This window comes from Lepidothrix coronata, unplaced genomic scaffold (assembly GCF_001604755.1).
Source record: "Lepidothrix coronata isolate B3197 unplaced genomic scaffold, Lepidothrix_coronata-1.0 Scaffold23, whole genome shotgun sequence".
NCBI lineage: Eukaryota > Metazoa > Chordata > Aves > Passeriformes > Pipridae > Lepidothrix > Lepidothrix coronata.
In genome coordinates this window covers 7,176,106-7,201,184 of record NW_016690203.1, presented here as the reverse complement: position 1 = coordinate 7,201,184, position 25,079 = coordinate 7,176,106, and the positions used below count along the sequence as shown (strand labels likewise).

The window sequence follows — 25,079 nt, the reverse complement described above, 5'->3', positions numbered from 1 at the left end:
CTTCTAACCCAAATCATTCCATGATTCTATGATTCTACAAACGCATGGCAGTGGTGAATGCATGGTGGTAAATACATGGTGATGGTGAATACACATGCACAGCAAGCAGTGCCACAGCGGGGCTCCATGGATGCTCCTCCCAGGGAGAGCAGCACCTCATCCCCCCAGGCTCCCCAACACCCTCCCACACCCAGGCAGGCTCACCCTGCAGGGTGAGGGCAGGGTAGGCAGTGGCCCCGAGTCCCCAGTGCCCAGGGCAGCTCCTCAACCTGCAGGAACTCCCTTTTGTTCCTGCAGTAACACCTGGTACATCTCAGAGGCCTGATCAGAGGCTCTTTACATGCTCTGGCCGGGCACCACGGCTCTGCCATGGCAGGTAATTAATTACTGGCACATTCACTTGTAAGGTCTCCTTATGGTACCAGAGCAGCAAAAAGGGGCTATGGCCAAGTGAGGACTCAGTTCACTGCTCCCATTGCCCCTCTGAAGATCTGAGGTTCCTTCCTCCTCCTCCTCCTGATGCCCCACTTAAGGATTTTATGTGCAAAGAGGGGGAAAAAAAAGAAGAAAGGAAAGGAAGAAAAAAATTAAAAAGGAAAAGATTTGATGAACATCAGGAAAGGAATAAATTGGATCAGATTACTGTTCTGATGAGGGTTGTTTTTTTTTTTCTGAATAGGCCCCAAAGATAGAAAGGCGTTCAGCAATCACCAGGATTCAGCCCTCATATTCATTGCACGTTAGACCAGGAAAAATAGGTCGCTGATTGCATTATTAATCACATCTACCATTGCGCTGCATCTGCATTTCAGCAGGCGGCTGTGGCAGTGACGCCGCAGCCGCAGCGTGCGGGGGCCGAGTGCCAGCCACTGCCTCTCCAGAGCTGTCCCGGGGCTGAACGCAGCGGAGATGGGGTGAACCAGGCACAGGGGACGGCCACGCTCCCTGGGAGCCACGGGTCTGATGCCACCGATGCCGCCAGGGACGGGAGGTGCTGCCCCACCAGGCGCCTGGGAGCTGCCATCAGGGATGCCCGTGGTGGCCAGGCTGCTGCAGGCTGGCAACTCCAGTATCCATGTTCCTGATGGAGGGAGAGGACCAGCTTTCCTGTCCCCAGTGAGGTGTCCTCCAGGCCTGAATCACTGTGAACAGCCCTGCATAAGGCATGTGCCTGGTGCATCAGGTCCCGGTACCGTGAGCTGTCAGTGTCCCGCTCACAAGGCCACTGGCTTTTAGATTTATTAACAACAAAGGTGCAGAAATTCCCCGGGTGACCTTTGCTACCCACAGTGCCAGTGGCCATGGATAAGCCAAAAGAAATGTTAAACCCCTTGATATTCTCCTGCCCAAGGTGGCACCAACATGGGTACACACGTGGCTCTCATGGTGACTCCCTGTTTGAGGCATGGCACGTTATCGTGTGCGTCACCTGGGGTGTGGATCGGGGTGGCCCCTGTGCTGGAGGGGAGCTGGTTTGGGTTTCAGTGCTGCCACTCACCCCAAAAGGCAGGTGGCCTTGAGCATTGTCATCACTGTCTCCACCCAGCCTGGACCTGGCCACCCCAGTGAGCCAGAGAGAGAAGGGCTGTGCTCCTGCCTGGATTTCCCAGCAAAGGCCCCACCCCCCAAAAAAGAGGTCTAAAAGTGAAGCACTCTGGGCTGCCTTTGCACCACCCCAGTGTGAATCTGAGCAAACTGGGGACAGCCAGGGCTCAGCATCCCCTTCTCGGGGCAGGCAGGGTGGGCCGGGTGCCGCATCCCGAGGGTGGCACACGCTGTGGTGCACGGGCAGGGATACAGCCGGGATACAGCCGGGATACATCGCTGCAGGATCCAGCCAGAGGCACCCGCAGCTGATGACTCAGAGGCAGCAGGTGATCACTCAGTGCTGCAGAGACTGCAAGGAGGAGGAGGAGGAGGAGAAGGAGGAGGAAGAGATGTCCCAGGTATCTGAAAACCGCAAGCGCAGTGCCAGAGCCAGAGCCAGAGCCACGCTCCCCTCCCGCAGCCGTGAGGGGAGCCCCGGGGCGGGCAGGGGGCCGGGGACAGCGGGGGTCCGGGGCTGGCCCCGGCCGGGCTGTCCCTGCTCCTCACACCCGTTTCCTGCAGTGGCGGCAGGAACGCGGGGAATGCTCCGGTGACGTCAATGGTGACATTCACGGGCCCTGCCAAGCTCCGACCGCCACGGCTGCTCCCGACAGCTGACGTGGGGGCGGCGGGGGGACCGGGGCCGCCAAGGTGCCTGGCGGCCGGGGCACGACGGCCCCTTCCCTCTGCCCTCAAGGAGCAGCAAAGCTTCGTGTCGGGCACTGCGAGGCCCCGAGGAGATGCAGCCTCCCAAACCGCCCTGGCAGGGGCTGCTCTGGAGGCGCAGCTGGGAAGAAATCCCGCTGGCACTGGCATGGCTGCTGCCCAGCACAGGGAAAAGACTATTCCCAGGAGGGGCTGTGGTGCAGGGCACAGGGACAGGCGGCCACAGTGCTGCCGAACCGCAACTGGACCAGCCCCATCCACACAACCGGCGGGACCCAGCTCCAATGTGGTTTTAATTGGGGCAATGTGGAATTTCACACTCCTACTCTGTGCTGTCAGCTGGAGCCCTGCTGCAAAAAGGCCTGGAGGGTGTGAGAAACCATGCTCCTGGAGCAAGGCTGCCTTCACCCCGGGATGGATGGCATCCACCCTGCCAAGCCCAAGCCCAAGCCCATGGCCTGCAGCAGCTTCCCAGCAGGACCTGGGGCCATCACTGGTTTTTGTGCTGTGCCCACACAGCACTGGGCTGACACCCTCAGCCTGCAGATGGCAGAGGCAGACATGGGGATGGAGATGTTGTTAATGCATTTTACAGCCAGGGAGCTGAGCCACAAGGCCTGAGCCTTGTTAGCATTGAGGCTCTCGCAGTGGAAAGGGACCTTAATGAGCTTTTTTCCTTGCAGTAAAGTTGCTTTACAGGGCCCAAGCGTGAGGAGGAACTGAGTGTTAATTGATCACCTGAGGTCAGGGGGGGAACTGGCTGCAGCGTGAGGAGCTAAACCCAGTGCTGCCCAAATCCTGGTTCTCGGGGATCACTTCTCTGATCTTCAGCAATCCCAGAGACCCAGGGGAGATGGACACGCCTCAGTCTCTGGGGTCTTCACTGAAACCAGCACTCCCCACAAAGGCTAGAGCTCCACATGCCAACTTCTCCCACTGCCAATGGCAGCAAAATTTTCCCCAGCGCTTCCCGCTGAATAGCAAAGCAAAATCCTATCCTTTCCTTTCCATGGGGAAACCATGGGCAGGAGTGGCACACGGGGCCCTGGGCATAGGGCTGAAAGGTTCCTCACTTACCCACAGGGCTTGGGCAGGCTCCGTTTGTGTTGTTCAGGTCTCCCCCAAGCATCGCCCCTGCAAAGCAACCGGAAACACGGGGTCACCATCCACACAGAAACAGGGTGAGCATCCCTACTTTTGGGGAGCAGGAAGTGGGGGAGGAGCACAATGGAGGAAAGCAGAGGAATATAAGTGGGGTTGCGGCACCGAGGAGAAAGTCCTGGGTGAAACGAGCAGCATTCCTGGTGATCAGGTTGGGAAACATTATCCAGGCAGATCCGTTTCCTTTGGGAAGGAGCCAGGTGCACAGGAGCCTGCTCCAAAGGAGGCAGCTTGGAAAACACTGCGGCTATTTTATTCCAAGCCCCCCTTTGGGGGACACGGGGCCGGTGCTGCTGGGGAAGAGAGCCCCAGCAGCACGACGTGAAACACTATCCCCCCTGTAATGTTCACGCCGAATGGAAACCATCCCTGCACTGCCAGGATGCTGCTACGATCCGGCCTCCCACGGTCCCAACGCTTGGAAAGTGCTGCCACTCCCCACCAGGCCAGGAAAAAACAGACAGGGGGCTTTTACATTCCCAAAAAACTGAACATTTTGCCTCTCCTGCAAGAAGATTTGACTTTTTTCTGCCATGTTATGGAGTCACTTCTGAAAGCCACCTATTCCCCAGCTGGGGCTGCCTGGCTACGCCGGGGGCGGCGATTGTGGCCAACAGCCGGCACGGAGGCTCTGAAGCTGCAACCGCAGTCATCCTGGAGCCCTGGGCTGGGGAACAAGGAGCCTCCGATCCCAAACCCCACCTCTAACCACCGCCCAGCCCTTCTCAACCCAGATGGGGAAACCTGAGACAGAAACCTTTATTCAGCCCATGGCTCTTGGCTTCAGGTTTGCAGAGAGCCCCTGACACCGGGAGGAAGGCAGGAGGGCTGAGCCATTGCTGTGCAGGGTAGTACAGTTGCTCCCCACATGGGAGCAGGGTTGGGAACAGAAGTGGTCCCAAATATTGTAGAGCTTGAGAAAGGGCAAGGTGACCCACAAAATGTGGCAGACATGTCACCACAGCATCCTCCCTTCAAGGAACGGGGCTGTAAAGCCAGAGGTCCTGGTGCCTCTAAAGTCCTGGAGGAGGGAACCCACCAGGATTTTAGGGCTGTGCCCTGCTGTGGGACTCCACTTGCACCCCAGCCTCTGGTGCCCAGGCTGCTGAAGTGAGCTCACTCCCTTGGGTGAGTGATGCCAACCCTGCTCCCAGCCCTATACAACCCCTTGTCTGCCCTTCTCCCACCCCCGAACCGATGGCACTGGGCAGTGCAAAGGCACCCACCCAGCACTCGCTGCGCATTTGCTTTGGAAACAACACTCCCAGCTCCGGTGCAGTGCTAAAAAAAAAATTTAAGGGAAAAAAGGGAGTTTTTCTAACATGCGAGGCCCTGGCTCCCACACGCAGGATTTCTTCTGTGTCCCAGGCAGCGAGCGAATGAGACACAGATGGCCGGACTTGGAACACCTCTGCACTCGCAACCACAAAATGATCCCCCTCAAACGAGCAGCGAGCGAGCTGGAAACGGCGAGCCCCCAGCGGGGTCTGTTTTACCAGGGAGCCTCTTCTGTTCTCAGCCGAGGGGCCTGTGAGAGGGCGGAGATCCCTGCAGCCAGAGCGCTGGCTGCCCGTGCCTGAGGAGGGTTCTGCTGCCCTGTCTGCAGTGAGATGCTGCTCTGTGGGACCAGGCTTAGAACGGAATGAGCCCTGTCCTGCAAGTCTGGGGCTTCATCCTGATACTGATACCTGAGCACTTCAAGGCACCTCAAAGACCCCCTGAGGGGAGAGCAGTGAGCAAACAAGCCATCTCTGAACCATGGCTCCTACTGCATCCCAGCCAGGCAATTTGCTGTGCTCGCCCCAACCCACCATATAACGTGCTTCTGGAGGCACCTCCCAGCCCTTCTCCCCAAATCCACCCCCTTTGCAGAGCCCCCCCGAGCTTTCACAGCTCTGGGGGGCCAGAGCCAAGCACCCACCGCCCAGACGTCCAGGCAGTCACAGGCACCGGCTCTGCCATTTTGCAGCCCATGCAACTTTCACAGACCATCTGTGACACCCAAAATAGCAGGCAGGGGCTTTCTGCACGCTATTATTATTTATGATCGCACTGTGGGAGAGCTGGGCTGTGGTCACACGTCGTCCTCGTCGCCCCCCCCGGCACTGCAGGGGACACGGGTGACAACTCCTCTCCCCCACCCCGCCCTCCGCCACCCATCACCGGTCCCTGCTGGAAATGATGGCTCCTCCAATCTGTCAGCAGAGCCACATGAGTAATCACTGGGACCAACTGCAACCAGCCCGGCCCGACTCAGAACAGCCCTTTTTAGGCAGCAGTCCCATGTCACCGGAGTGCCACCGGCAAGCGGGATGCCAACAGCCACCCCCAAGCCTGGGAATGGCGCTGGGTGACTCATCTTGTGCTGTCCAACCTTGAAACAGATCCCTGCGGGGATCCAGCTCTCAAAGAGATCTGGGTAAGGCGGGGGGGTTGCCCTTCATTTGGGGCCAAGGCGCAAACTGGGGGCATCAACCTCTGGCAAGAGGACAGGAGCACACAGCCAGGGGCAACAACACTTCCAGGCTGCTCCTGCCACCCACGGATGCTGGGACATGGACCCCTGGGTAGGGGATGGAGGCAGCAGGGGCGTCCCCTGCCACCCGGGATGCCCTGTGCTGGGTGCTGCATGCCCAGCCAGGCTCTGGGCAGGGAGGATGGGGAGGGGAGGGTGTGAAGGGTCACGGCGTGGCTCACCTGCGCTGGCTGGCCGCTGCGGCAGCCCCGGGGACACCGTGTTCCTCTGCAGTGCCGGCTGCTGCGGCGACAGGAGCCGGGGGTCTGTCAGCGACGAGGTCACCAGGGACTGGGTCACCAGCGAGCTGCCCGGGTTGCTGAACTGCAGCGTGTTTTGGTTGGTCACCGGCACCGTCACGGGCATGGCAAAGTTGGGAGCGGGCACTGCGGACTGAACAGAGAGTGGGGGGTAAAGGGCAGCCGGAGCCGAGTTCCTGCAGCACAGCAGCAGCAACACCCACTGCTGACCAAGGAGGGACAGCCAGGGTCCCCAAACCTCCATCTCACTGCTGGCCTGCACTGCTGTGCTTGAACCCACACTGGCCCTTCAGGAGGATGCACCAGACCCCAGACTTCACCAGGGAACATGGGAAGAGCAATGGGCTGTCCCCTCGGACACACCAGAGCTCTGCAACCTGCTGTTTTGGCCTCGTTTTCAGACTATTTATTTACCCTCAGTGTGTTCAGGGCAGCCACAGAGGAGAAGCTGAGAACATCCCAGAGCATGAAGATGGGCAGCACCCCAGTGGTCTGCCCCACCAGCACCAACAGTGGCCAAGCTCGGCACTACCCTTCACTCCAAGAGCCAGCAGGGGTTTTATGAGGCCATTCCTCATCCAGCGGGGTGGAAAGAGCCCTCCAAGGAGCCAACAGTGGATGTCAGTTTGGGCTGGCACTGGTGCTGGTGGCCGAGCACCTGGGAAAGACTCATTTTGCTCCACACAGCCCCCAGGTGACACTGTCATCTACCCTGGCTCCTCTGGGAGCTGCTGGGAAGGAGGAGCTGACCCCAGGGAAGCAGGAGCATCGCTAAAGCCCTATCCTTGGCTGCAGGTCGAGGACCAGCTTCACCTACCGGTGTCCCCGTGGGAGCCAGACCCGCTGCGATTATCCGGGCTGTCTGTCTTATGTCACTGATTTGCTCTTCGTTAACAGGAGCGGGCACCTGCTTAGAAGCTTTAGCAGGGGCTTTGCTAAAGTCCCACTTTAATTTGCTCAGGGATGGAGAGGCAGAGTAGCCCGGCGCTGGATGGGACCATGGCAGGACCAGACCCAGGACCCCAGAGGCTGCTCTGGTGAGGGCAGAGGGAGTTGAGAATCTCCCCACTACAGCTGGATGGAGGCTGCTGCCCTGGGGCCCCTTCCCCTCCAGAAATCTGCTCTTGGACGGGTGCTGCACCTTGGTGGCAGAAGGGAGGATGGGAGGAAGGAGTGGGACGGCGCTCACCCACGCCTCGCTGCCAGGAACCCTCCCCACCTGCCTCCAAGGACACCCCGTCCTTCAGAGATATCCCGTGGTCGCAGCCAAGCTGCGAGGACGGCGGCTCTGAGCCTGCGCTGCAGCACTGCTCCCGTTCACAGGGGCAGGGCTCGGCAATCCCCACGCTGCTGGGGAGAGCCAGAACGTGGAGCCCTCCCTCTGCTCAGCCCCAGGACCTCATCCTGCACAGCAGCAGAACCAGAGGAGGAAGGTTTCTTGGGCGTCGCACGAACACCGGAGCAGCGTTGTGTAATAAATCACTGCCAACACGTCTGTGTGCGTGCACATTCCCAGCGAGGGAGAGGAAGATCTAAACCCCCTCTGCAACGCAGCATGAGTGATAGAGCCAGGAGGTGGATACACCGGCCCGAGAGCCGAGGTTTGCCTTAATTCAGCTCTATCCCACTGCACCTGCAGACCAGCGTCAGGCTGATGCTGCCCCAGCGTGCAGCAACACACACCCAGGCCACCAGATTCCCCTTGCCCCAGGGAGGGCACAGCTTGGGACAGTGGTTTGCATATTGGTCCAAAGTTTGGGGGAGAAGATGCACACGTCAGCCAAACTCCAGGGTTTCCGCTCTCGTTAGAAGCAAGGACAAACACCAGAGGCAGAAGCCCCGTCAAGGCCTCTCGTTAGCAGACACAGCTGTCATTAAGCTGCCCCGGCCACCCTGTCGGGTTAGTTCTGGTCACACACCAAACCAACCCAGCAGTTAAAATGGAAAAGCGTCATCTTCAACCGCACACGCTCCACCTGCACCGCTCGGCCCCTCGCTGCCAGGGAGGTTTAGTGGGGGAGCCGGATGCTTCGCCCTGACCAGGAGCCGCCCAGTGCCTGAATGCCATCAGCCGTAAGGACTTTTGGGATTGTCCCTCTGGATTGGCATGTCTGGATGACGAGGGTCTGCTGGGAGCCCTCCCTCTGTAGCAGATAGGTACTGAGGCTGAGCAAGGGGAAAGCTCAGGTGGCTTTTGGGCCTGTTCTGTGCTAGTGGCAGGGCTTGTGCCAGGTGCTAGGGAGGTGCACGTCCAGCTGGGGTTGTACACCCACACCACACAAGCCCTGGTAAGGTGGACACCTGGCCCCCACTAGTGAAACCAGGGAGGATGAGTTAGACCAAGCCTCACCAGAGCTAATCCTGCCCTGAACCCACCCGTGGGCCTGGGCTTACTGTCACAGCAGATTTGCGAGCAACCATCACCTCCTGCACCCCACTCTTCTCCACTCCTCAGCCCTCCCAGGTCTCAGAGTAGTCTCCTCACCCCCTCCACCCCAAGATGTAAGGGATGGAGATGCAGATTTTGGGGTCCTTGCGAGGTTCCTGGAGTAACACAGCACTGAGTCAGCAAAATAAAAACTGGGTATTTCACAAGACCTAGCTCTTGAGAAAAGCCAGAATTTTAACTTGTGGGGGCTTTGCAAAGCACAGAAGGACAGATTATTTTGCTGGGGGGGGTGTGTGTCATTTTTGCTGTGCTGCATCCACCCCTGGAAAAGGAGCCTCCCTCCTGCTCCCACAGCATTAATTATGGCTGCAGCAACTCGGGGCTAATCCCCCTGAAAAGCCGTTGCCTGCATCGACAGTCTCTGCTCCCTTGAACTAACAACTAATTTGAAACACGTCCCCCTCCTCCTCCTGTCTCCTGACACAAATCCCTTTCAGCACTGTCCTGATGCCACCCCGGTGCTGGTGACAGCTCTGGGATCACAGGCTAAAACCTCCCTGGATTTCTGCCACGGCCACCAGCTGCCCCGAGGGCTCGGTGGATTTGGGGGGAATTAATGTGAAACAGCCCAAAACGGGCTGAGCCCTGCAGGGATGTGAGGGGTCGGCACCCACCACCAGCTCGCATGAACATTGGAATCTTAATCCAAACAAAAATTCTTTTTGTGGGGAAAAGAAGGTGAAAAAGGAGGCCCTAATTCAGTATTTGCAGCAGAGGAGGGAAGAGAGACAATATCCTCCTACACTGTCCAGACAGAGCTAGGAAAGCTCAGGACACTGGAGCTAATGGGAACCGTTTTCTCAAGGGTGGGAAACAGGAGGGACCCTCAAGGCCCCTCGTGCATCTCACCTGTCAGAGCTGGCTGCATTCGGGGCTGTGGGGGCTGCGGGCATCGGCTCCCAAGGCATGGCACGGCTCCGAAGCAAAGCCATGCAAAATCCACCCCCCGTCACCTGGAGGGACCGGGGAGGGGACCGGGGGGCTGCAGGCCACCAGCTACTCACTGCGAGCCTGTAACTCTGCATCATTTTATCAAACTCCTCATCAATCTTTTTATATTTCTCTTCCGTCTGCGGGGTCAGCGCAAACACTTCATCCCCTTCCGGGCTCTCGCACTCCCTGTGCTTCTTGTTCAGCGCCTGTTACGTTTGGGGGGACACGGGGGGTGTCGGGGAGGGAGCAGGGGACGAGGTTGGGAGGAAGTCGAACAGAAGAGAAACAAAACAGAAAAGAACATATAATGAGGGTTTTCCAGCCATGGGCAGGTACTTACACCGTATCGCTTGAACAGGATATCCAGATCCTCGCTGCCTTTGCGGTATTTATCCTCCATCAAAGGGCTCTGGTCTATGGAGTCGTCACCGTCGGGCTCTGGGCTGTCACAGCCGTTAAAACCTTTCTTTCTTAATGTCTGAAAACACAACCGTGACAGTCTGAGATCCAGGAGTGGGATGGGGAGCACGGGCAGGTCCCCCCCAGAACACCCACCAGCCCGGACGGATCACGACTTGCCCTCACACAAATCAACACCATGGCCCCAAGATGCTCTTGACCTCAACAGGGTCAAAAAGTCAGGATAGAGATCCTAGGTTTTGATGACAGGGCATCTCTAATTTAGGAATTACAGTACAGGGAGGAATGGAGAGAAACTTCCTTGCTTTCAAAGGCTCTGTTTATGCTGGAGCTGAATTTGGCCCCACACCAGCTCAGGCACATTTGTCACCTACAAGTACCACATCATGGAGGGGAAATAAACCTTAATGCTCTCTGCTTTACTGCAAAAACCAGGGAAAACCTGCTCACAAACAGAAAAATAAAACTCAAAATTATAAGCAAAGAGTAGCTCATCCTTGACAAAACCAGATGGGTGGCATTTACCAAACACAAAGGTGCCACAGGAAGAGCATCACAGGACAGGGCATGTGGCACAGTGACAGCTGAGAGCTCTGCTGGGGGTGGCACAGGGGGGTGACGGTGACAACACTGGGCAGCAAACCCCACGCCAAGACTGGACTCACGAGCAGGAAAGGTCCCCAGCATTGCTGCACCAAGGTAACAAGGTGACATCTCCTCGTTAGGAGGAGCCCAGTGACCGCCCGTCTGGGCCATGCACAGGGGACAGTGACACCCCAAAGTCCCTCGCTCGTGCTCAGCAGCCAGTTGAGATCCACATTCAATCACTCTATTTTCAACATAACAAAAGCAATCAGGCGTTATGATGGAACCAGCACTTGCCAACTCAGTTTTTTTTAGAAGTCAAAGCTACAGAATTTCCTGGAAGTCTCGGTCCCTTTTCATGCCAAAACCAGCAGTGGGGGGGGAAAAAAGTCTTGACAATTCTCTGTCTTCCTAAACAGCAATAAACATCTCCATTCTGAGGCCAAAGTGTGTTCAGGAGTGGCTCTTCCACTACCTGTGAGCTCTGGGAAACACAGGGCTTGTAGGGGAAGTTTTGCTGGAGAGAATAAAAACCGGGATGTCTCCAGAAAGGCTGGGAATGCCGCAGGTAGGCTTCTCCTGCAGGCCTGGCTTAGTGGATGCTTGTGCCAGGTGGCCACGGCCAAGCAATGGGCACCACACCCACCCCCAGCCTGTTCTCCATCCAGCTGAAGCTTTTCACAATATTTTCCATTAAAATTACTCCTTCTGTGGCGCCATTTTCACTCTCGTTGCTGGATTCAGTCACAGAAGGGAAATGTCCTCGTCCAGGTCCAGCTCCAGCAGTGAAGGACCAGGCTCGCTCCTGGCCACAGTGGCATCTGACACTCTGCTTGGCATTACCAGTAATTCCTGCTACCTAATAACTATTAACTAATTACCTAATAATAATGATTCTGAATAATTCTTATACACAACAATAATATTCCTAATAATTCCTGGTACCGCAAGTTCCTCTGCTGTCCCTCTATAGAGAAAGGCAGTGGGCATTGGAGTCACTGCCATGAATGGGACATTCCCAGGGCTCGTTCTGCAGGTTCCCGAGGATTTTTCCCTACTATTTTTCTATTTTTTTATGTGTCCTTGTTTGTTCTCAGAATGGCCCAAAAGAGGAAGAGGCACTGCTGGTGGGGAAGGAACAGCTTAGCCTTCTTTTTTTTTTTGAAACCGCTTTTTGTGGATTTTTTTTTTCCAAAACCTTTTGTTTCACCAATGCAGCTGAAAGACGGAAAGTTGAGCTTTTCTCTAAAAAAAAAAAAAAGAGTTTTTTCCTTTTTCTCTTTCAGAGGAAAAATGGAAAAAGTTGTTCCATGATCAGCAGAAGGGTTGAGGCTGGGTTTCCTTCGGGTGCTGGGGAGACTCTCCGGTGTCTCAGGGGCTGTGCCCATCTCGCCACGATTCCTTTTGCAGGGACAGGAACTGGACCTCACACCTCTGCCCTCCCATCCCTGGCTGGGAATTGGGAAAGCAATCCCTTGCATCCCTGGAAGCTCCTCTCCTCCAGCAACAGCTGCTGGCAGGTTCAGAAGCTGTGGGAATGGACAAGCCATGGCCATCCCCTGGGACCTTCGAAGGAGGGAACCTCACAACAGAATTTTTAAGAGGTTTCAGCCAAGCAAAAACATCCTTCTCCTTCCTAAAACCTGCAGCAATGACACAGAGGCCTGGATGTTTTAGACAGTTCCCAGTGCCCCTGCCTCTGCCCCCCATTCGCCACCCAAACCAAGAGCAGGGATGAGTGAGGGGCTGCTGCCACCAGCCGCAGTATTCTGCCATTTCTAAGTCCTCATGAAATCATCCCAGGAATTGCTTCCTCAACAAGGCTGTCAAGGAAAGCAGTGGAATGGGGTGGATGTGGCTCTGCTCACCTAGACCCTGAAACAGCTCACAGCATTGCCCTTTGCCTTTCCCAAGGTCTTCCTCTGTGGGTCTAACATATTTAGTGCCCAACACAGCCTTACCTTGGTCTCCTCGCTCTTCCCAGCCACCAACTTCTTAAAATCAGTCATAACTTCATTGTCTGTGAGACCCACAGCTCCCTGCCTGGGCGGGTTTGGAGCACCCCGAGCTGTGAGGGGCTGCTGCAGCGCTGTCATCCCCGCCCCAAGCCTGTTGTAACCCTGCCTGTAACCCTGGCCACAGCGAGGGGATGCTGGAGCTGCGGGGAAGGGGAAGGGGACGAGCTCCAGAGCTGGCACAGCCGAGGACGGGGCTGATCTGCAGCGCGGTGGGACGGGAAGCACCGGCGGCGGTGAGTGACCAGGGCCCGAGTCGCAGCAGGACACGAGCCAAGGCAGCCCAGCTCGCAGCAATCTGCTGCTCAACGAGAGGTTTGGGACAACAAAATGCCATTTTCAGCCATACGGGCATTGGCTGCTGGTTCTTTCATTTTTTTTGACAAAAAAAATGTGTGTCCCACATTTTTAGCTTTTTAAGATGATGTAAAAGGAAAACAATCCTACTGGAGCGGGAATCAAACTCAAAGATTCCTGTTTTCGGGATCTCTGCAAGGTCCTTTAGAAAAGAGCTTTCCTTCTCATTCCTCGTCATTCTCTTTGCCAGGGTAAAAACAGAAGATACAAAGAGGTTTTCAGGAAACCTTTCTGTCACTGGGCTGCAGCCAGTGGAACACGACTATTTTTCATATAAAAGAGACTTAAAAGCAATTCTTTCCGAGCAGAAAATTTTCAGAGGAGAAAACCAGGGTGAGAACTTCCCACAGCAAAAACTGACCTCGTTCATCGTCTGCCCCTCTCGCTGCCACCCCCAGGACCCCCATTCTATCAGGATCCACTGCAGGTCCTTCTTTTCCAGGAAATATTCCCACTCCCATGATCCCGACTCACACAGGAGCACACTTCCAACCTGAAGAGCGTGAGAGAGCAGCAGGAAATGCAGAACATGTGAGAGGAAACGATGCTTGACCAGGATGTGGTTGACTTCCCTTAGAGGAGGGAGACTCAACCACCCTGGGCTTTGGGGAAGTCTGGACGAGGATAAGGATGAGAATGAGGATGAGGATGAAGATCCGACACTGGCAGCTGCCTCTGCACTTCGCCGCCTCCCCAGCATCCTGCAAAATGCCTGATTTTACACATCCTGGGGAATGACAACTCCAGGAAGGAGAATTAGGGGAAAATCAGCCCCCCTGCAGAACATTCAGCCAAGGAAAGGACAGAAACGGCTGTGTGGCTTTAACTGGCTGTGGAGCATCCCAGTGCCCAGTGAGCTCTGCTCTGCCCAAGTCCCTTATCAGAAACTGGCACGTCAGCCGGGCTGAGAGGAAACGAGAAGCGACAGCGAGGAGCAAAGCCGGCGTGATCCCAGGCCGGGCGCGCACGTGGCACCCAGCGTGCCTGTCTGGGGGCTCAGCTGTCCCCCGCCTGATTAAGGAAACCCCCCTCTCTGCATTAGAGAGATTTTCTCAGACTTAAAAGCTTCCAACAGCCAGGACTTTGCCGGGCACGGAGAAGCCGCAGGGGTTGCGTGGCTGAATCCCGCTCACGACAGCCACTGCTGAGCCCTGGCACGGCTGAGACACAGGGATGCCCCCGTGGGGGATGGTCCCCAAAAGGCAGTCAGGGGGTGTGGAACCCCTCTTGAACTAGGGCTGTGTACGCTCATCCCAGAGCAGCTCTGCCTCCCGCTAAATATCCAGGGGGATAAACTGCTCCAGGGCATTCCTGTGCAGCATGGGCTGGGGTGCCTCCAGTGCTCCCCACACAGATGCCTCTCCCCACGGCCAAAAACCAGGAGATCCTCACGTTTACTGTTGTTTTAAAACATAATTTGGACAGAGCAACTTGTCCTGCCCTGAGCTGTGGTAACAGTGCCCAACCTCCGGAGCCACCACCCACTCCCCCTCCACCAGGAAAACAAAATCAGGAGGCTTCTGCCTTGATTCCCCCAGGTCCCAGCTGCTCCTCATCCTTCCTGAGATGATGCCAGAGTCCCTCAGAGCTGCATCCCTCAGCAGGAAGGGGCTGTGGGCATCACAGGGAAGGTGGGTCCTTGAAATCCACTTAAAATCATATTTGGTGACAAATTCCCAGCCTCAACCTTCAGGGTCTCTAAATGCTTAACACGGGAAACTTCTGAAATGTGAAGATACTTTCTGGGAGTCATGTTCAACTGGGAGACACCAAGAAACATGAGATAAATTGGGTTTGTGTGCAGTGGGGACACAGCTGGGCTGGTGGGACCTGACCTGGGCGAGGGGAAATGGAAATCAGCACCAGGAGCAGGAATGGTCTCCTGGGGGCATGGATGTGGGAGAGAAACCGGTAAAAATCTTAGAGCAGCCCTAACGCTGTTCCAAGACAAGATGAAGATGAGGAAGGAAGCTTGAGCAGCCTCCAGACCTGCCTTCACCCCAGTGGGTTTCGCTCCGTGACAGCTCTGCCAGCAAGATGTGCCGAGCCCAGCGTGTTTGAGCTCTTTTTCTTGCCATCCACCAATATCCTTCCGCTCCCGATGTTCCTCTCCTTGGCTTTGGATGCAGATCCAGCTTTTCATGTGGTGCAAACACAGTGTTTCTTTGGGTGCCAAGGACTGTGTGTAACTTGTCGGCTTGGGAGTGTTTGCATCTTGGACCATACGGGAACAGAGAACGCTGCCCAAAATGTTTACGGTATTTTTAGGCCAAGACAAATCTGTTCGGCGCTGCAAGCGCCGCAGTCTGAGCATCCCGGAGAGGCTGCGCTGGCGAGCATGGCAGGGAAACATGCCTGCAAAACCCGAGCATCTTCAGAGAGAAGGGGCATCACCTGGCTCAAATGGGCCAAAAAGGACATTTCTGAACCATTTCTAAGGCCCCCACGCAACTGTGCGGTGGCAGAAGAGTCTCCAAACCCCAGCGAGGGAAGGCAGATGCTGCCACATGCTTGGCCATGGCTCAACTAGATGGACAACGAGGTGAAAACCTCAAGTCCAAACCTCTCAAAAAGACACATTTCACAGAGAATAAAAAACAAAAAGAAAGCAAGATTTAGGGGGCTGGTTGGGTTTTTTCCCTTCTCCTTCATGAAATCAAAGCCTGAGCATGCTGGCCAGGACGCACCAAAGGGATTCAAAGGCAGAAGTGGTTCAGCCCAATTCCTCCAGCAGCACAGGGCTCCTCTCTGTCACCAGCGGCTCTGCAGGCATTAATTGATGCCATAATGCTGCTAATTACCCAGCCAAGCCCTTCGTTTGCCCAGATTTAATGGCACCTGATGACCCCACAGCTCTATCTCCGTGGATGTGACCAATGGCTGAGGCACCGCTGGCACCTTTGTGTGAGCCAAACACCGTGTGCTTGGGCCCAGTGAGGCTCTGCCAGCACCAGGGATGAGGACAAAGCAGTGGAGAGGGCCAGCACAGGGGCACTGACAGCACATGGCAGCTGAGCATCTCCTGCAATGCCAGCAGACTGGAGAGAGCAGCCTTGGCATGAGCACCGTCTGGACGTGTCAGTGGCAGTGCCAGGGTGGGTCAGACTGGACTTGGTTGGGTCATCCCTGGAGACTCACAAAACACAGATGGACAAGCCTTGAGCAACCCCACCAACCCGTGAGCTTGGCCGTGCTTTGAGCAGGGGCTGGACTAGAGGCGCCCAAGGTCCCTCTCATCTGAACTCCTCGTGCCCTCCCACAACCTCACTGTGCCTGTCAGAACACTGTGGCAATGCCACCAGCTGCACCAGGCACCCCAGTGCAGCAACCCCATGAGATGCCTCCAAACACGTGGTTTGTCTGGACCACAGCAAAGTCCCACAAAGCAAACCTGCACCTCAGTTTCAAGGCAGCAGGTCAACACATAACTCGAGACAGCTTCAACTCTACCACCCAAATGGAGTATTTTTGTAGGCTGAACCAAAATGATGCAAAATCCATCTGGCACTGAGTGTGGAAGGTCTGCTCGCTCCATCCCCACCCTGCACCAACCTCCTGCGTTCGGCGGGTGCCAGACCCAGCCCTGGCTCCACCACAACAGCAGAGCCGGGGAGCGGACGGGTGGCCTCACCTCGATGATGTCTGCGTTGGTCCGGCTCTCATGGGGCTCGTTGTACTCGGTGTACTTGAGCAGCACCTTGTCCATGTCGGTGCTGGCATACTGGAACAGCTTGTTGGAGTGGTTGAAGATGATGAGGGCGATCTCGCAGTCGCACAGGACACTCAGCTCATAGGCTTTCTTCATCAAGCCAAACTTGCGCTTGGTGAAGGTCACCTGAAAGCAAGGACAGCCGTGGTCAGAAACTCTGTCCATGCTGCCACAAACCTGACACCTCCCAGAGACAAATGGAATGACCACTGGACAAAGAGCAAAAGGAAAGGGAGGGCAGTTTCCTCAAATGGACCCAACCCCAAGCTCTCCTCTCTTTTTTCCCCTCTTCCAACCGGTTCATATCAATGCCTATTTTAGGATCCTCCAAAAGCAGACACTTCACAAGCACAAAGATGATTATCAGCGTTGGAAATCACATATTGCCAAATCAAGAGAAAATAAATTTCAGCAAAATCCCCAGCAGAGCTGCCATCTGTCTGGGGGCTGCGGGTTCTCGGCGGTTTTTAAGTCGAATGTTCAAGCGATGGAGATCTCGTCCTCGCTTGCCGCAGCAGCACTGTGAGCACCCAACCTTAGGGGCTGCAGAGCTGGGGGCTCAGCACCCTGAAGCTGCCTTGGGGTGCCCACCCCACCCTTGACTCACTGTCCTGCTCACCAGCCCCCACTTCTCCTGGGAGGCTGTGCTTCCCCAAGGGCACCCCGACCCCCCCGTGCTCCCTCTTGCTGTCCCCATAACCTTGTTGGGGGGTTTTCTGCATTGCCTGCCTACTGGGGTCCCCTGTTCCCCAACCTGCCCTGCCTTGAGCTGTCACCAGAGCTGTTGGGTAATGAGGTAGCTTCTGCAGGACTGGTCCTGGTGAGCTGGCTGGGGCCCAGGGCCAAACTGGGTGCTGGCTCCAACACCCGCTCCAGCTGCCGGGCAGACACTGGGCTGCGATTCCCAGCCCACACTCAGCTCTTGCTGCCACGCTCCTAACAGGACCCAGCTGGAGGGGAGGGAGCTGGTTTGGGGCTCCCAGTCCCTGCTGCAGTGCAGACAGCTGTTGAGGGTCCCTCACCCCTCCAGAACACGTGGCACACTGCTGGGGAAGGCGTGATGCTTGGCCAATGCCCTCTCAGCAAATAAAAAGCAGAAAAAGACAATAAAAGGCAGGAGGTCACAGCTTTGCTCTAAGCATCGCTCTGGGGGTGAAGCAGCCGCCGGGTGAAGGGCTGGAGTCGAGCTGAGATGCCCTTGGGTGCCGAGAGCTGCTCCCTCGCTGCACAGGAGGGCTCGACCCCACTTTGGGCCTCCACCACAGCATTGATTTTGCAGCTGAACAGCTTTAATGTGCAGAGCTGAGGGAGGAGAGTGAAGGAGGCTGCTGCCTTTGCTCAACCCGAGTCAGTGGCGTCACAGCCACAGTCCAAAGAGCTCAACATGGAGCTTCCCAGCCCACACCAGTGCTGAGGAGCAGTGCCACCACGATGCTGCCACAGCACACACCCCCAGGGTCCTGCACCCCTCGACACAGAGCCGTGTCCCCGTGTGTGGTGGGAGGGCAGAGCAGGGGCAGGTCTGGGCACACTCGGCACGGGGAGCTGCTGCCCCTCCCCACCATCTCCCAGAGATGATTAAGCAGTAACGAGATTCGGCTCTAATCACCTCATCCCCTGGAAAGTGCAGGGCTGGCACCCCACACCGCTGCGCCCTCCACGTGCGCCCGCTCTCGCTGCAGCCGGGCTGTGAGCACTGGTGCTCACGTTGCCAGCGCTGCCCCAGCCCTGGCACGCTCTGACGCAAATTAAATTACTTGAGGGCCAGCTCTGGTGTCATCAGCAATTTCCCCTCCTCGGTGGCATCCTGGGCCTCTTGGCCACCCAAAATCGCTGCTGCCAGGTGCTGGACCCGGCTGCTCCCAAGACCAAGAGCTGGCAGTGCCACGCAGCAGCCAGTGGCCACATGGTCAGCTGATATTCTGCTCCTCCATGGCAGGACAGGCACTAAAACCAAGCCAGGGCTCCCCAGCACTGTGGCAGCAGCGTTTCTGGTCCCACGTCCCTACCAGAGACCAGGTGCTCTGCCGCAGCTCTGGCAGCACCACAGCCTGGCACGACCCGCCTCGCTGTCCCGCCGGGACAGCCCCACAGCTCTGACTCACCCTCTAAGCAGCCCGAGGAGCCCCTGAGAGGAAAACACACCATGTCTCTGCCAAGACAGAGGGAACAGCCGAGGGTGGTTGCTTCTGCTGCTGCCAGTGCTGGGGATACCTCACCAAAACACAACTGCCAAGCACCATGAGACCTCTCATCCACCAAGATCGGAGGCAACAGGGTGAGGCCGAGGCGTGTGAGCAAGGGGGCAGCTCTTGCCAATGAAGACCAGGAACAAGTTTGGTTTGGGTTTTGCCCTTGAGTGTGGGGTCACCTTCCCCAAACCAACCAGCAACCTGGGCAGAGCTGAGCAGAACCCAAAGCACCAAATTATCCCTCTACAGATGAGGAGATATTCCCTCTGCAGACAGGAACAGGGCAGAGGAGCATCCCTCTGTCTTGGCACCCTTGCTTCTTCCAGAGAAAAGCAAAGATTTACCATTTAGCCACCACATAACACAAAGGCATCACCTAATGCTGCCTCGGGCATCCACCCGTGACCCGGGACAGAAAACCCAAACCTTCCCCTGACGCTGTGCACGAACCCGATCTAGAAGAATTAACCTTGTAAGTCTAAGAAGGTAATCAAATCTCATGCTTCAGGGCATAAGCCGATCACCAAAGGGGTCAGGAAGGAATTACTGCCCCACACTAGCAGGGGATTTTTGCCTTTCCCCTGATGCAAACCATATTGGCGGTTGCCAGAGTCAGCAGCCTGGCCCTGAAGGACTGATGGCCTGATCTGTCGTGGCAAATCCTCTCCAGTAATTCCTCTAATGACATTAGTGACTCTTACTTGCTCTCGTCCCCTGGTTTTGGCTGCTGCTGTAATTCACAGAATCGCACAGTGCTTTGGGTTGGAAGGGATCTAAAAGCTCATCTTGTCCCATTCTCCCGCCACGGGCAGGGACACCTTCAGTGAGACCAGGTTGCTTCAAGCCCCATCCAATCTGGCCTTGAACACTTCCAGGGATGGGGCAGCCACAGCTTCTCTGGGCAACCTGTGCCAGGGCCTCAACACCCTCACACAGAAGAATTTCCTCCTAATATTCAACCTAAATTCTCCCCCTTTTCAGTTTAAAACCATCCCCTCCTTGTCCTGTCTCTCCAGGTCCTTGTCCAAAATCCCTCTCCAGCTCTACTGAAGCCACTGTAGGCACTGGAAGGCACTCCAAGGTCTCCACAAAGCCTTCTCTTCTCCAGGCTGAACAATCCCAGCTGCTCCAGCTTGTCTCCAGAGCAGAGGTGCTCCAGTCTTCAGAGCATTTCCGTGGCTTCCTCCAGACCCACTCCAGCAACTCCACGTGCTGTTGGAGCCTCCATGTGGGTTTGTGGTCTGTGCCCCCATGAAAGGCAGAACGTGGGACACGAGCAGGGTCAGACTCACTGATGCCGCAGGCTCAGTGTGAGATGCAAGCGAAGAACTTCACCTCACAGTGAAGGCTCTGGAGAGCCCCTGTTCAGCCTTAACTCTCCCTGAGGTTCACGATGCCTCAGCAGCCCTCAAACCACGGTTAGGGATGAAATCCTTGGCAGCACAAGCGGAACCGCAGGTGTCGAGAGCGGCTCTGCCTCCAGCTCCTCGCACAACCATTCTCCAGCACATCCCTGCGCTACTCCCATTCCTCATCTCTCCCTCTCCCGACAGGCGCAGGTGCCATGGGAGCCATCCGGGCACACCGAGGATGGTGCACGGAGCTGCCAGCCCTACATTTCCAGCAGCAGCACCGCGGCACAAAGCCCCATCCATAATTCATCAGTGCCAGGCTGCTCCGCTCCTGGGGCACGGCACCGGAGAGCCGAGCGTGCCCCCGCGCCGAGCCAGAGCGCGGGGGCTGCCGTGGAGGCAGGGGTGGGCTGAGGATGCTCCCAGACAACGGGTTTAAGCCAGCTTAGCCAACAGCCCACAGCACGCACGGACGCCTCTCACCGCTGATCCGCAATAACAGCCGGAGAGGGAGGACACGGGAGCGAGAAGGAAGAGGCAGCTCCAGGGAGACCTCACTGCGGCCTTTCAGCTTATAAAAAAGATGGAGAGGGACTTTTCAAATGGGCAGATATTGATGGGACAAGGGGGGATGGTTCTAAAATGATGAATGGCAGATTTAGGTGGGATGTTAAGGAAGAAGTCCTTCCCTGTGAGGGTGGGGAGGCTCTTGCACAGGTTGCCCAGAGAAGTTGTGGCTGCCCCATCCCTGGAAGTGTTCAAGGCCAGGTTGGATTTGGCTTGGAGCAACCTGGGCTAGTGGAAGGTGTCCCTGGCCATGGCAGGGGTGTGGGACAAAACGGTCTTTAAGGTCTCTTCCAACCCAAACCATCCCATGATTCCATGAGATGAAGCAAGAGGGGACACTTCTGACTCTGGGGAGCAAATCCTGGCACTGTTCATGTACAGTGTGGAACAAGAGGGTTCTCACCCCCTTTACAGCTCCCACTGTGGTGGATAGAGCAGATCAGCAACCCACTGCCTGGAGCAGCCCTTCACAAAATGTCCCATCTTCCTGGTGTGTCCTTGTTTCCCAAAGAAAGGGAGCAGCGAAAGTAACTGATTGCAAAGCTGCACTGATGACCAATTAAACAGCTGCAGCTTTGCTGACACTCAACTTCAACAGGGCTGGGTTTTTGGGAAGCAAAGCGAGACGTGCCGTGCTGGGGTGGGGAGCAATGCTCCCATACTGGGTTTTGGAAGAACCAGCCCAGCCAGGGCTGCAGCTGCTGCCAGGGGAAAACCAATGTCCCCCAGCCCAGGGAGCTGAGCTTTGGGGAGAACACGTGACATGAGAGACACGCTAAAGCCACAGCACCCAGCTGGGCAGAGCAACTCCTGCTGCCAAATCCCACCTGGTGCAGCAAGACCCCCAAAAACAGCCCCACCACCTTGACTGTTGTCTCTGGCAGAGAAGTGCCTCCTTCCTTTCCCGAAGTCTTATCCAGCAGGGCCAGGCTGTGCCACCCCCCTCCAGCATTACCAAATATTTTCCATTTGTCTGAACTTCCAACAGGGCTCCAGTCGCTGTGGATCCCTCGCTCCCCCCCTCAGTGCTGCCCCATAAAATACAGCCTGGCTCCTTTAATAACCCCTAAGGCCCTGTTTCCTCTTCATTATGGACACAAACAGCGCCAGGAGCAACTGGGACATCAGCAAAACCCATTTGATGTTCATCCCAGCCCCCTCCCCTCAAATGAAGCTGTAATGAGGAAAACCTGCCATTTCCTATTGTTCTGCTGCAGAGCGATAAACTGGTTATCCAATTCTGTTCTTTGCCACTCTTTAAGCATTAGGAATACATCCACACTTTTTTTTGCTTTTTTTTTTCTGTTTTTATGTAATAAAAGCATCAGGAAAGAAGTGTGGCAGGCCACTCTGGGGTGTGGAGGTTGCTGGACTAAGGGCAGTGGCTTGGATCTGCTTAGCCAAACTCCAGGAGCACAGGAAGCAAAGGGACCTGCCTGAAAGTCTTGTGGTTATGGGGAGTACACCGATGGAGTCATCCCAGAGCAAACCTGGGCCAGCAAAGAGCTGCTGCTCCGCTGCTCCGGCTCAAGGAACACGGCAATTTGGGAAAAACCTGATGGGTTTTTTTCCCTCTGAGATACACAAATGCATTCCTACACACATGCACATGCATGTGTGTCTCGGGCTTGGCTTCAACACAGCCCAAGGAAAAAAACCCTGGAGCCATGTAAGTTTTCAATTGAGAAGAAAAAAAAAAAAAAAGGAACAATTTGGGTTGTTTGCGTTCAGCAAAATGGATACTTGTTGTGGCTGTTTTTTATTGGAAAAACCACATGGAAAATGTCAACTGAAATATATTTTCTGCAGGACAAAAAAAAAAAAAAAAACACCAAAAAGGGAACTAACTAAGTGGAGAAGATACTTTCTTCTGGAAAAGCACTTAGATGGAAACGGCGCGAGGAGCTCCAAGGCGAGGAGCAACGCCTGGGTGGGGGCCGTGGTGCAACGGGGTTGTTTGCCTGGTTCTGGGATCTGCCTGGATCCAGCCCCGGCACCGAGTCTCACCCCTCTGCTTATTTTATGGGTTGGGAATAAAACAGCACCAGTGGCCCAAAATGAGATGGAAGTGGGTCGTTTTGAAACAGAACCCCTAAAATCCCCGACGGGACAGGAGGAGGAGGGGCGAGGAGGGGCAGCACCGACCTGCCGATTGCGCTCGTCCGTGATCCGCTGGATCTGGATCTTTTTTCTCCCCATCTTCTCTGGAAATCCTCACCGCACCCGGGACGACTTCGGCTCAGGGGAGGGGAGAACTAACCCGCTTCAAAACGCTTTCATTAAAGAGCGTCGAGGGGCTTTTTTCACGGGTGGAAAACAAACCCAAAAAAAGCCAAAACAAAAAAAAAAAAGAGAGTTTTGGGTGTCTCCGTGCTCAGTTCATGGTACCCTCGTGTGCGGTCGGATCCAGCGGGGCTGAGCCGTCAGCAGCTGCTCAGAAACCTGCACAAGGAGAGAGACAGGAGTGAGCCAGTCTGTTCCCAAACCGCATCCAGGACCCAGCGCCCTCCCGGCATCCTCCCTCCGCCGGTGCGGATCCCACTCCCCAGGCCATGGGGGTCTCTGGTCCTTCCTCCCATTCAGCTCTGGGGCCAGAAAGGCTGCAAAGGGATTTATCCAACCTGGTCTTGAAGAACCCCAAGGATGGAGCCCAAGAGCACCCGCACTGCAGGACACGTGTGGGCCGGGCATGGCGATGCTCAGGGAGGAGGAGGAGACGGCAGCAAGGCGCCCATGAATCATTATTCCTCTGTGACACTCCAGACTTTTTTTTTCTCTTAATAAAGTCATAAGTAGTCGAGTGGCTGGTGATTAGCTCGGGCAATTTAAATCCGTCTCCAATTTCTGCACTAATCTTCAATTTGGAATTTTAAAATATCTTTATTTGATTACTTAAAAAAACCTTATAACCAGGCACAGAAACCTAATTCTTATGAGAAAGGAAGACTCTGAAGGTAGCTGAGACAGCCTGGCCTTCCACTGAGCTCAGCCACAGCCAGACACTGGATGTTTCCATTGATCTGGGGGGTGTGTGGATTGACTCGGGGGTATCTTGTGCCCTAAGCTCTCCCAAAGGGGTGAGTCCACAGATCCCACAGCATCCACATGGTTCCAGCCTCACTCTGGGATCCCACAGCAGATCACAGGGCAGGGACTCAGCCCCCCTGGGCACCTGCATCCCCTGATGCCAGAGGCTCTATCCAGATGTACCAGGGCACCTCCTGACACAGCCTCCCACCCCCATTTCTCAGCATGTGCTGCAGTGCAGCGAGGGGGACAAAGAGGGAACTTCAGCCAGTTCATTTTCCACAGGTATGTTTTTCTCCCAGCTCTCTCTGCGAGCGGCTGGATAACAGCAGTGATAACGTTGCATTTAAGGCGAGGTGCCCTGTGCCAAGACCCGGGCAGAGGGAAAAGCCAGTCCCAAAATAGCTTCCTATCTGCCTTGACTTGGCAGTCCCCAGCTCTTGGTCTTGTTACAAAAAGCATGAAAAAAAAAGCTTTTTCTTCCATCCCTTCATCCCAAATGCACTGCAGCAGCCGCAGCCAACCCTGACCGAGCTCCTCCTGCTCCTCTCCCACCCTAGAGCCCCCTCAGGCCCCACTGAAGGCCCCCAGGGACCTTGGCCCCATCCTCTGCCCTCTCATCAGACCATGTTTCAACAACAAACAAGCCCTGATGGTCTCAATTCCACACTTGTTTTTGGGGTTCATTGAGTCATGTGAGTCACTTAATCTTTTTTTTCGGTAAAATTATTCATCGTGCACCATCTTTTATGGTTTAGTGCAGGTTTAAGCAGCCCAGAGGAGAATGGGGAGACTTTTTTTCCCCCACCCCCAAAATCCACCATTTGCCTTTCAGGGAGGATGCGCAAGAGGAAGCACAGGAAGGAGACTGGAGAGACAAAGGGCAGTAAAACCCGCTTTTTTTTTCCCTTGTAAATCCCACCAGGAAGACTCTTTGCAAGGACAGACCATATAGGGATGGCATTTGCTGCTTGGACCATTATTTCTCAAAATTGGTGAGTGTTTCCCTCCCAGCAGCAAATGGGAGGGACCGTCCGGCTGTGAGGAGCATTGTCACCACGGGGGACGCTGAATCAGTGCCAGGGATGTCCTTCAGTTCCCTGTCCCTCTGTGAGCAGCCTCAAAAAGATAGATCCCAGAGTATTGCCAGTCCCAGAGCATCGTTGACCCCAGAGCATCACCAGTTCCGACCCCAGAGCATCACCAGTTCCAGAGCACTGCTGGACCCAGAGCATCACCAGTCCCAGGGCATCACCAGTTCCAGAGCATCACTGGTTCCAGAGC

The 25,079-nt window shown here is 55.7% G+C and overlaps 1 protein-coding gene across 5 annotated transcripts in view; it reads right to left on the bottom strand.

The window, feature by feature from the left end:
* Window positions 1-25,079, bottom strand: part of MEF2D (myocyte enhancer factor 2D) — a 74,970-nt gene that overhangs the window by 9,354 nt on the left and 40,537 nt on the right. For 3 of the 5 annotated variants that reach the window (XM_017808463.1, XM_017808465.1, XM_017808466.1), the window contains exons 3-7: window positions 22,914-23,210; window positions 16,580-16,783; window positions 9,912-10,049; window positions 6,112-6,322; window positions 3,331-3,387 (exon numbers count right to left, since the gene is read on the bottom strand). In XM_017808463.1, the coding sequence (XP_017663952.1) occupies window positions 3,331-3,387; window positions 6,112-6,322; window positions 9,912-10,049; window positions 16,580-16,783; window positions 22,914-22,967 (664 nt within the window). In that variant the 5' untranslated portion in view covers window positions 22,968-23,210. Of the gene's footprint in view, window positions 1-3,330; window positions 3,388-6,111; window positions 6,323-9,642; window positions 9,778-9,911; window positions 10,050-16,579; window positions 16,784-22,913; window positions 23,211-25,079 lie in introns of all 5 variants that reach the window. The other 2 variants (XM_017808462.1, XM_017808464.1) reach the window with 2 other exon arrangements.